This window comes from Kogia breviceps, chromosome 19, assembly GCF_026419965.1.
Source record: "Kogia breviceps isolate mKogBre1 chromosome 19, mKogBre1 haplotype 1, whole genome shotgun sequence".
Lineage (NCBI taxonomy): Eukaryota > Metazoa > Chordata > Mammalia > Artiodactyla > Physeteridae > Kogia > Kogia breviceps.
In genome coordinates this window covers 19442294-19453990 of record NC_081328.1, presented here as the reverse complement: position 1 = coordinate 19453990, position 11697 = coordinate 19442294, and the positions used below count along the sequence as shown (strand labels likewise).

At 43.8% G+C, this 11697-nt stretch overlaps 1 protein-coding gene across 4 annotated transcripts in view; it reads left to right on the top strand.

Annotated features, from left to right (window-relative positions):
- RFFL (ring finger and FYVE like domain containing E3 ubiquitin protein ligase) overlaps positions 1 to 11697 on the top strand; it is a 74717-nt gene that overhangs the window by 4987 nt on the left and 58033 nt on the right. For 2 of the 4 annotated variants that reach the window (XM_067021805.1, XM_067021798.1), the window contains exon 1: positions 2056 to 2266. The exons of 1 other annotated variant lie outside the window; for it this stretch is intronic. In XM_067021805.1, coding sequence (XP_066877906.1) covers positions 2077 to 2266 — 190 coding nt within the window. In that variant the 5' untranslated portion in view covers positions 2056 to 2076. Of the gene's footprint in view, positions 1 to 2055; positions 2267 to 11697 lie in introns of those variants that run through there. One more of the 4 variants, XM_067021804.1, reaches the window with a different exon arrangement.

Genomic DNA, 11697 nt, shown 5'->3' with positions numbered 1-11697 from the left:
TGTGCTTCATAAATATGTATTGGAAAGTACTTAGCAAATGAGTAGAAATAATAAAAATACATCAACGTAAACAGCTCCTATAAATATGTCACTTGGTAGACAAACTAGTGTTTTATTAGTACTAAATACTATTGCTTGCTGAAAAGGATTTCAGATTACTTGCACAATGGGTACATTATTGAGTGCCTCTGCGGAAGGGCACGATAAAGATGAAAAATAGTGATGGTGATAATACTAAAGGTGGAGAAAGGAGGAGTGTGGGTAAATGCAGCTCTGAGCCCTCCTCGCTTTAGCGACATGCACATTATTTAGCAGCGTTCCAATGATTTAGCTGTAATATGGACCAGAGGGCCCAGAAAAAATCCACAAGGATATCATGAATTCTGACACCAATTATTAGGCCAATCAGTGGCTTAAGTGCACTCCCTTTCGGAACTGAGCACTCAGCTTAAGAACTAAGCTTACAAAAAGACATCTCTGGGCCTCACCCCATCCCTTGCTCTGGACCTATTTACTTTCTATGATAATACTTAACATCAAGAGAAGGAGAGACTGGGTGGGGAATGATGTGCCTTAATCACAGGTCACAAAGACCTTTCAGAAATAAGATGAACAAGGTCCTGACATCTCAAGAGAAAAGGAGTCAGAGAGGGGAAAAGAGGAGATAATAAATGCCTTCATGGGGGAAAATAAACCCCTGGAGAGAAGCAGAGAGGACAGGGCATTGCATCAAGGAAAGCTACCAAAATAGCCAGATAGGAAAAAGATGGGCACAGTTAACTCAGGTACAGGAGGCATCTAGCAGGTCAGTCCTTCCATGCATTCCTAGTCGTGGAAAGACCTAGTTTAAAATTCCGGTTCGGCCTTTTCCTAACTATGTGGCTTTGGGTAAATTTCTGAATAGGCAGCTCTTCATTAATAACGTAGGAATAATAGTACTCAGTTTTCTGGGTTGTGAAGACTAGAAATAATACTTGTAAAGTGACGGAGTGAGCATGTATAAATGATATTATTTTTACTTCACTTTTCCTTGTGATATTCCTTATATTAAAATACAAATTGCTTGAGCAACTCTGGGAGGTCTCAATAGGAAGCTAAGGCATAAGAAAATTAGGTGTCACTAGACGCCATCAGAAGAAGGATTTGAATTTACTATATTATTGTCGTGACTAGGCATTTTCTTAGTCCATGCTGCCTAATGATCCCCCATGCAACCCTAGTGCTTTATAATTTACTAAACACTTCTATACGTATTAGCTTATTTAATCCTCATACCAACCTGCCTCACACCAGCCATACCAATTTCTTCAGGGATGAGGAAACCGGAGTTCAGAAATGTTAATTACCTGCTGAAAGGTACACAGCTAGCTGATGAATGGCTGGGTGGGCTCCTCCACACAGTCATCTTCATTCTACCAGGGCCTTCCTCTTAGCAGTTTCCTCACTTTCTTAAGGTGAAACTAGCTAACTCTGGGGGCTTAGACTGGGAAATGCTGGAGAGGGAGGTGCCATTGAGTGAATGGGACAAACGTGGGTTTTGACGTCCTCCAGATCTGGCTTCTAATACTTTCCAACTATGGGATCTTGAATAAGCTAGTGAACTCTGGTGGGCCTGGGCTTCTTTCATGGTAATTTTGGGGACCATCACCTGCTGATAGCCATTGTTGTGAGGAACAATGGGATATGAAAGTGAGGCAACTTTGAAACTTTTATTTTGAAACGAGTTCTGAGATGTTATGGGACTCGCTCAGTGTCACCAATCTGCACCACGGATCCGGACCCTTAAGCTCTTACCTCGTGCAGAGTTCGGTAACCAAGGCAACGAGGAGCAGCGGACGCCCTCACACAGGGGTACCGACGCCTAGCCCGGTCTCAGGCTCGGCGGGCTCCGCCTCCCGCGGCTGGGCTTCGCCAGGGGGCGCGCGCGGTGGCCGCGCTCTAGCCCGCCGCGCGGCTCTCCCGTCTCTATGGTGGCTCGGGAGCGGCAGGAGCGGGGGCGCGCTCCCGAGGGGGGCGGGGCAGCGCCGGGAGCGGGGCCGCGCGAGGGGCGGGAGCGACCGGGCCGGGAGGCCGGGGATGGGTGTGGGGGGGCAACTTCCTGGGGCCGGCTGTGAGGATGTCGCGACCGCCCCCGGGTGCCCCTCAGCCCCGGAGACGCTGCCGCGGCTCAGCCCGCAGCCCCCCTGCCTGAGCCGACCGCGTCCCGGATCCGGCCCCTCCCCACCCCTCCCCTCCCAGGTGCGGGCCGGGCAGGAGGCCGCGGCAGGTGAGGAGGCGGCGGCGGCGGCGCTGGGTTGCGCGGGGCTCCGGGCCTGGGGTGGGGTCCCGGGGGAGGCCGGAGTCAGGGGCGCTGCTCGGCCTCGGGTCTCGCCAGGCTGTGGTCCGGGGGCGCCTCCTCTGTGCGGGGCGCGGCCTGAGACTCTCCCTGCCTACAGGGGATGGGGGACGCCCTGCCTCGCTGGAAGTCTGCGCATTCAAGGTAGCCCGCACCTGTCCCATTAAAAGTCCCCTCAAAGGAAGCATTTCACCGGTGGGGGCAGTAACGGGAGACGTGTGTTCTCAAATATTTCCAAACGCCCTACGGATCGGCACGTTCAGTTGGCTCGTTGGGGAAAGATGCCGCTTTACAGCATAGGAAACCGAGTCAGGTACGCGGCGGCCTGCGTCTGCATTTTAAGGAACTAGCCTGACCCAGCTTCCTAGTGCAGGAGCCCTGCGGGCGTGTTGGAGGAAGGTGAAGGCTGGAGTTTGGAGGCTCGATGGAGAAGTTTGGGGATGTGGTTCTCCACTCCCCCCACCCCGCCCCGCCCAGGGTCCACTGTTCTCTCTTTTGGGAGTTGTCCTCTGTTATTTTGAGGTGATGTGTGTGAGGTCGCCAGTGGCAAAGACGGAGAGGGACATGGGGCCTTTGTGCAGCTGGCTGCCCATGAAACATTTGACCAGGCTTGGGGAAGTATGCTAGACCTGGGGAACCAGAACGTCGCAGACGTCTGTCTGCTCAGAGCTTGATTTCAGGCTGGCAGAAGATAGAAACAGCAGCATATTTTCTCCTTTTTTGTTGGTCTGTCATTTGTTCTAGGAGAAAAAGCTGCGTGTGTAATCAAGGAAGAGTGTACCATGCTTCTCCCAGTCTACCCCAGGGAAGAATTGTTGTTAGCTTGGAGATAGGGCTTTACTCACAGCTGCCACTTTGCACCCTGGCTAAAGGCCACTGTTAACATAATAAACATCCCCAGGTGCATGTGGCCTTCTAAGAAAGTAAGTTCCTTGCCCATCCCTGTTACAGGTGGTTTGGGGGACAGAGACTTCCTGTCACCCCTGTTGGTGCAACTGTTTGGGGAGCAGTTGTGGTTTTCCCGGTGACAGTTCAAGTTACTGAAGTGTGGCCAAGGCTGTCACTTATTGGAACCTTTTTTCTGGGAATGGGAGTAGGCAGGGGACATGGTGCTGGGCTGAGTTTGTGTACAGAATTCTAGGGTTGGGAGCTAGTTCACGGGATTTCAGGTTTGACAACGTCTTTATCGTTTTTTCCTGATTGCATTCTTTTCCACGTTCAAGGAAATAGATGATGGCAAGCATTTCTGAAACGTCATGGCATATTTCCTAGTAATTCTGGACTTCAGAGTACAAGTCATAAATTACAGTTTATTTAGAAGTGTTCTTTTCTTTTCTTTTCTTTCTTTTTTTGCGGTACGGGGGCCTCTCACTGTTGTGTCCTCTCCCGTTGCGGAGCACAGGCTCCGGACGCACAGGCTCAGCGGCCATGGCTCACGGGCCCAGCCGCTCCGCGGCATGTGGGATCTTCCCGGACCGGGGCACGAACCCGTGTCCCCTGCATCGGCAGGAGGACTCTCAACCACTGCGCCACCAGGGAAGCCCTAGAAGTGTTATTTTCTTAAGTTTGAAAATTGTATATGACAGTTGCAGCTTGATGTGGCAGGGCTAACTGATAACTTGATTGTGCATGAAGCAAATTTCCATGTAATCTAAGACACACACACACATTTTAATGTCTGTTTAGTTTGGAAGATCAGCCCACTAAAAACTTTCATATTGATCAGGAAGACACCTGTTATCCCAACTGTTTACATTGGGATCGGGGATTGTAAATCTTCTAAATTGACTTAATTTAACCAATTGCTAAAATAACCTGCAGAAAAAGAGAGCTGTTCTCAAAGAGGTTAGAAATTAATTTTTCAAAACTTTCTCACGGCCAAGCCAGTTGATAATAACTCTGCTTAGCACCGTCTAATAGGAATGCCTCTTTAAGGCCTCTTAAAATAGCAGGGGGAAAAGCATATTCAGTAACCAGCATTTAAAAAGACAAAACAGACGGCAACAATAACAAAAAAGGGCACAGTTTCTTCCCTAATTACATGTCCATTGTAATGTTTAATACAGTGACACCCATCTGTAAGAGTGTTGTGCCTAGAACTTTCTGCAAACACCTACATAAACCTAAGGAGTGTTAACAGGACTAATTCCGCCTTAATTTTTTATTCTTAAAATAGTTTTTTATTCTTTACTACTACTGTTGTTTTAAAGGTAGATTAGAGACTTTTATATTAAACTTGTACTGGCTATAGTGTTTATGTTTGGGGAGGAAAGATTCAATGTCTGCACCTTGAATCTCATAACCCCTGCAATACAGAGCTGAGTTATAATTTAGAGTTTAATGAGAATGCATAGTTTAAATTGCTGTTGCTGAAGTCTCACAGGGCGAGCTGCCTCATCATTATTGTTTGGTAATGTTACTGGTTATTATTTTTGTTTGGTTACTGTTTATTGGTAGTAGTGACTGGTGTTTCTGTAAGAAAGATTCTGGCTATTTGAAGGGCAGTCTTTGCTTCAATAGGGAGGTGGTGTGGTCACTTTCTTGTTTTGTGACTATATTATTTGGAGTTTTAAAATCCTAAAACTAGTTGGGCTCTTAACAGGATATATAGCTCACATGAAAGCCATCCTAGATAGGTAGGAATCATTGGCCTTATGTGTTGAAAGACCTCAGCTCTCCCAGTTTCCAGGATTTATCAGTTGCCATGGGCAGGACAGTGGTTTTATCTAATCCTATGATGCCATTCTTAGCTTAAACTCATTATCCTCATTTATCTTTGTTAAGACTGTCATGAAGTTTCTCTGCTTTCTGTAGTTCAGGTTGAATATTCCACATTTTTAACACATTTGGGCCTGTTAACGTTCTGAATTGGAGCAGTTAAGAGAATCTGCCTGTTTTTAAACATTTTCCTTTTTCGAGGCAAGCATAAAATCTGAGTTTCCTCTGGGGGAAACCAGCTCTTTAAAAATCTGATAGGAAAACAAAAGCTGTTTTTTCCAGCTTTTTACCAATATGAAGTCTTCTTAACCTTTCCTTCCTTTCTGGTTTTGCCAGTATAGTGATTAATGACTAGTAGTGAATGATGAACCAGAGGCATTGGGAGATCCTGAAGTCTCCTGAATCATAAAAAGGTCACATTGTATTCAGTGCAGCTTTAGTGGTTTTAGTGAGTTTTATTGCAAGGAGTTCTCCAAAGCCAGCTACTCCTTAAAAGATAAGGTACCTAGCAGTTTCCAACTGAGTCATTGAGGGGTTCTTTAAAAATACAGATTTTGCAGTTCCACCTCCTGGAGATTTTTTCTTTTTTTTTTTGAGTGGATAAGTGATGACTGAGAATCCGCATTTTATTTTATTTTAGTTAATTAATTTATTTTTGGCTGCATTGGGTCTTTGTTGCGGCCAGCGGGGACTACTCTTCGTTGCGGTGCGCGGGCTTCTCATTTCGGTGGCTCCTCGTTGCCGAGCACGGGCTCTAGGCGTGTGGGTGCAGTAGTTGTGGCTTGGGGGCTCTAGAGCACAGGCTCAGTAGTTGCGGCGTACGGGCTTAGTTGCTGCATGGCATGTGGGATCTTCCCGGACCAGGGATCGAACCCATGTCCCATGCATGGGCAGGCAGATTCTTAACCACTTGGCCACCAGGGAAGTGCCGAGAATCTACATTTTTAAAACCACTCTGGGCCACTGTTGCATTGCTTTGAAATTTTTAATAAATTGTTAGTCCCTTTAAAAGCATCATTATGTTATTCAGGATGTTTGATTTGCTAGAATAGCCCATTTCCTAGTCATGACAGATAACAAAGAGCTTTTATAACTTTTATGTAAATTACTTTATAGAGAGGCCCCCCTCTGCTGTTTTATCTGTCAGGAGTCATGAGGAGGGAGGGTTGGCGAAAGTAGCTTCCTTTATTTCCTGAGTGGACAAATGAATGATAATGTGGAAACCACTGGAGGTCTGAATGGGTAGTCAAGTCTAGTTCTGATCAGTGTTGGATAGGAGAGCTGCCTGGGAATTCTCTGTATGTAGGATTTTAAAATAAAGCCAACTTGCCAGATGTTTCATTTCTACATAGCTGAAACGCTTATTGGAAATAATGGATGCTTAATAGGCAATAAAATTTAGTCACAGGTCTTTTGCTGAGTTCATGGATGGAAGAAAAATTGCCGAAATACAGAACCCTCTGAGTTAAAGCAGAAACAGGGCATTAAATATGTTAGTTAACGAATTAAACTTGGGAAAAGCGTTAACAATTTAGGAAATAGACAAACCTGGTTTTGAGTCCCAGCTCCTCCACCCCCTGGCTGTGCTACTTTAGACATGTTACTTACCTTCATCTGCAAGATGAAAATCATACCTGGTAGCATTGTTCTGTGGGCGGAAATCTCTTCTTTGTACACTGTACGGAGCTCTGTGAACGTTCTCTTCTCCCACTTTCTCATAGGATTTGTATTCCGTAGGTTTAAGATGTCTTTCTAAATCTGGCCTTCTCTCTTATCTCTTTCCAGGAATATCTACTCAGTCAGCTCTTTTAGAAAATGTATGAAAGAGTGAGGACTGAAGTTAAGAACTAGAGAATATGGGAAAGGGGAATGAGTCACAGACACTTGAAAAAAAATTTTTAGAACGAGTGGAGTGCAGGCATATATCCAGAACTGCTGTCTGCGGGAATAATGACGTTATCCAAATTCTGCCTCATGTATCTGTGCTGTAGCCTGGGAGCTCAGCTCAGGCTACCAGGCTTGGAGGGTGGCCCCACTAAGTAGCACCTGACGGCTCTTTCTTTCCTCATCTTCCTTTCCCCGCTCTGGGGCTCTTTCGTTTCTCTTTCTCTCTCTCCTCCCTTTCCCTCTTTTAAACTGCCCTTCCTTTCGACTTGCCAATCACGGCCATAGTAATCGCAGGCCAGGCCCCTGGAACTCGAGGCTAAAAGAGGTTGCTGGTTGCTAACACCTGTCTCCCAGCTAAATGAATAGGCTCTTTTGTGGGCAGGATGCTAAAAAAGCTGATTAGTACAATACTGGCTTAAAGGACCTATTAATGATCCAACATAATGTAAATCATGGAGTGATTTAAAGCCATTTTAGAGATTTGTTTCTTATACTCTACGTTAATTTTTTATATTGAATTAGGATGTTGGCTGAATTTTTCCATGTAAACCGTGAATCTGTTTATTGCCCAAATGTACTAATTTTTGTCATATTGATTGGGAATCATTTATATTCTAAAGAAGTTTCTACCCTTAAGGGCCTTCGTATTCTGCAAATGTCTAACTAGTGTGTAATACAATTAAAGTTTTGTTCACTGTGCTGCTGACATAATTAGTTTAATTTCTGCTCCTTATATATTTCTCTTGGATGCTGGGAAATTAAAATACTAGATTTTGCATAAAACTGCTCTTTTGAGGGGGTGATTTTACTGTCAGTTGAACAGACTTAGGCCCGAGGGTACATTTTATAACATTCCTGTAATAGTCTCTTTCTCTCTATAGAATTAATGTATAATTGGCTATTTAAGCATTCAGAAGAGACAATGTTTGGCCTTTACCCCGTGATTATATTTTTTCCTATATCTCTTGAGGAAATGTGTGTAATTTTTGGAAACTCCTAAGTATATTACCATTATGAGAGCATGAGAACTTTTTCAAAGGCTAGAGAATGGAGTGGTTTTCTGAGATAAGCTGTATTATTTAATTCCCTCCCCAAATCACTGCTGTGTTCTTTTTTAGATCATAGCGCTTGCAGACCTTAATGTGAAAGTGGAAAGGCTGTGATGCCTGGCAAATCCTCTTCACAATTTTTCTATGATGCGTTTCACAGAAATGGCTCTAGTCTTCAGAACAGAAGTCACTCTCAAGGAGACTTTTACATTTAATTACTCTAATCCGCAATTTCCTACAGGATTCTTGGAGAGATTCTCACCAGGGTGCTGATTTCATGGAGTTTCAACCTATGTTAAGACCTTTTTTTAATCTCTGTTAAGCCTGCTAACCTTTTTTTTTTTTTTTAAGGGAAAGTGACCTTGGTCTGGTAATTTCTCCATTGTCCTCTCCTGTAAAAAGATAAGCAAAACCTTCTGGCTCTCTCAGCAGCCTTTTTCAGCAGCTACCACCCATGTGCTGAATTTGAACTTTATACAATTTTTGTTGAGCTAGTATCACTTGACTCTTGAAAGCTGCCCCCTCCAATGCTATAGGTTTAGCCTGCATCTCCTAGTTTAACATTCACATGCCTTTTCTAGAATTGCATATAATTATTATATGCAATTATATTATAATTATTATATGCAATTTTAATGTTTCATTATCTCTGGGTTGTGGAGTGGTCAGGTCTCCTAGGGACACCCGATCCAATCAGTCTACTTGGAGCCAGAATCTGATTTGCTGAAACATTTTAACGGGTCTTGATCCACTTTGAAGAAATGCTGCCTAGTCATCCTGAAATTTACAGGAAGTTAGGCCAACAGGAGCCTCTGCTGGCCTCTGAGTGGTTAAATGTAATTCGTTAGTAATCAGCACCATTGTTTATTTGCAACTGCTGGGTTATGTTAAAAGACTTGGAAAAAAAGCTTTTCTTAAGTAAATAGAGCAGCCCCCTCTCCCACCCGGCCCCTTCTTGTTTTACCCTTTTCATTTGCTTTGAAAAATCTTTCCACTCTTAGTTCTGATCACATGCATGGAATGTGATGGAATCAATATATTTTATGCTATAAAAGCTTGGTTTCCCTCCAGCAATTTCTGTGAATTCCCTCCACCCCCTTTCAACTTTCATAATGATTAAGATATCTGCTTGAGAAATAACCATGCCTCATCTTCTGTTGACTTACAACCTTTTCCTGGGTCTTGAGTCAGTGGGTCCATAGCCAATGAATTATACCTCCTCTTGACCATGCTCAATTATTATCTTCATGGTGTGGAAGAAGATCCACTAGAGCATGAGGCTTTATTCCAAAATCTGGACAAAAGGAGCGTTCTGATTTGGGGAAAGAGGGTGGAGTGTTTTCCAGGACTTTAGAGGGAGTGGAGTCAGCCGAAGTTCAGCCGGTTTGAGGAATCCTTAGTCAAGGATGGTTCTCAGGAAGAGGGCGGAATTGTCTTGGAATTGATTTTGCAGACCAGTAGCCATGGTTTGGGCAATTTGGATTTTATGGAGGTGAAGAGGAACAGTTTGGTGTTAAAGTTTTGTGCTAGGGTGTGGGATAGGAAGGAATAGCTGCAGGGCCTAGGACTTGCCCAGTCTGCAGTGGAAAATTCTTAGGCCTTCCGGTTCTCTCACTTCTGTCTACCTCTCTTTTTACCTTTTGGGCAGGCATGACTAGACTCAGGTGCCATTCTTGGTCATTTGTCATATGCTGATGGAAGTACCTGCATAGTCATTCTGTGTCAGAGCTGAAGTTTACCTTAGCCAGTGTTTGCTGCAGAGCTGGTGGGGAAAGGGGTCAAATGTTCCCAGAGAGCTTGACAGAGGGCACTCCACCTTCTCTACCACCCTTACCATATGGTTGGACCCAGCACTCCAGGTGATTCTGAGTCATCACCCACATGCCCATTGATCTAGTTCAATGTTTCCCAACTGTTTGGACTGTTGACATAGTTGCAGACCGGCTGCTTGAGGAATAGTGACAGTGAACCAACCAATTAATGGGGGACATAAATATGATAGTTTTACAGTTTCACCTCCAGATGATCTTCATCAGATTCCTAAATTTTATTTATTTAATTAAACTTTTTTATATAGCATATCACCATGTCTCTTGTACTACCAAAACTAATATTAAAAGTGAAAATATGTTGACAGTTACATATAATTTGGTTTTTGAGATACTGGCTATCCACACCTGCACTGTTATTTGTGGAAACGCTCACAAATAGCCGCCTGAAATCTTTCTCCTCAACTCTTTTCAGAAACAGCACAAACATAAAAATAAGCTACTAGTTTTGTTTGGGACGACTGGTACCAAATTCAAGAGTTCTGAATATCATGTCAAGAAAGCAGTTCTTGGACTTCCCTGGTGGCACAGTGGTTAAGAATACTCCTGCCAATGCAGGGGACATGGGTTCAAGCCCTGTTCCAGGAAGACCCCACATGCTGCAAAGCAACAAAGCTCGCACACCACAACTACTGGGCCTGGGATCTAGAGCCCACGAGCCACAACTACTGAGCCCGTGTGCCACAACTACTGAAGCCCACATGCCTAGAGCCAGTGCTACACAACAAGAGAAGCCACCGCAATGAGAAGCCTGCGCACTGCAACGAAGAGTAGCCCCTGCTCACGGCAACTAGAGAAAGCCCATGCGCAGCAACGAAAACCCAATGCAGCCAAAAATAACTAAATAAAGTATTAAAAAAAAAAAAAAAAGCAAGCAAGCAGTTCTTGATGCCATAGCATGTAAATGTTTACATGTATTTTAATACACATTTGGTCTTCTTAACCAAACATTTTTTTAAATGGGGAAAAATTGAAATTTGTTATTATATATTACTAATATTATAAAAGCATATTGAAATGTTCTCTGTAAGTTTTCGTATACTGATTTAAAAATACTTTTTACCTAAAATAATTTCTTTATTGGGGTTTACACACAAATTGTGACCTTTTTTTAATCCCTAGAGGCATTACTAAGATTATTATTGCAGTAAATCTCAAATTTTCACGTGTATCAGAGTCTCCTGGGTGCTTGTAAAAAACTGCCGTTTCCTGGTTGCTAGCCCAGACCTATAGAATCTGGGTGTTTGGGAAGGAAGCTGGGGACTCTGATGTAGCATATCTGCAGACCACACCTGGAGAAAGTAATACTGTCAGAAGGAACCACACATTAAAAAAAAAATGATAATATTGAGAAATGCTGATGTTAGGGGGCTGCTTTTATTCTGCAGAGGAGGAATTCAAGGCACAGGGAAGTAAAAAGTCTCCAATTCAGCCAGCGTCTCCAAGTTAGTTGGATCTTGCAGACTATCAGCGAGGTCTTTTGAGTCTAATTGGGTACTCTTTCCATGAGGTTACACCGTGGTGTACCTCCTTATTGGTTTCTCTGATTACCCTCACATCAGAAGCTGTAGGATAGGGCAAGGGTGCTTTGATTCCTTTAGACCAATAAGTGACACAATTGGCATTCAACTGTGTGAAAAGTTAGTCCTTCTGAAACTGGTGAAGGAGCAGCTTTGTAAAGTGCTTTTTCAGTCTGTTGCCAACTAATATTTTTGTAAAGTACAAGAAAAATGAATTACCAGGAAGTCATGCACTTGGATGCACAGCAGTTCCTACCTACTGTGAATTTTTTTGTGTTTACCTTGACATGGATGTCCATGGAGGGTGTGCGACTGCACGCTTTGAATAGCATTCTTCTGTTATAGGTGGTTCTGAGGAC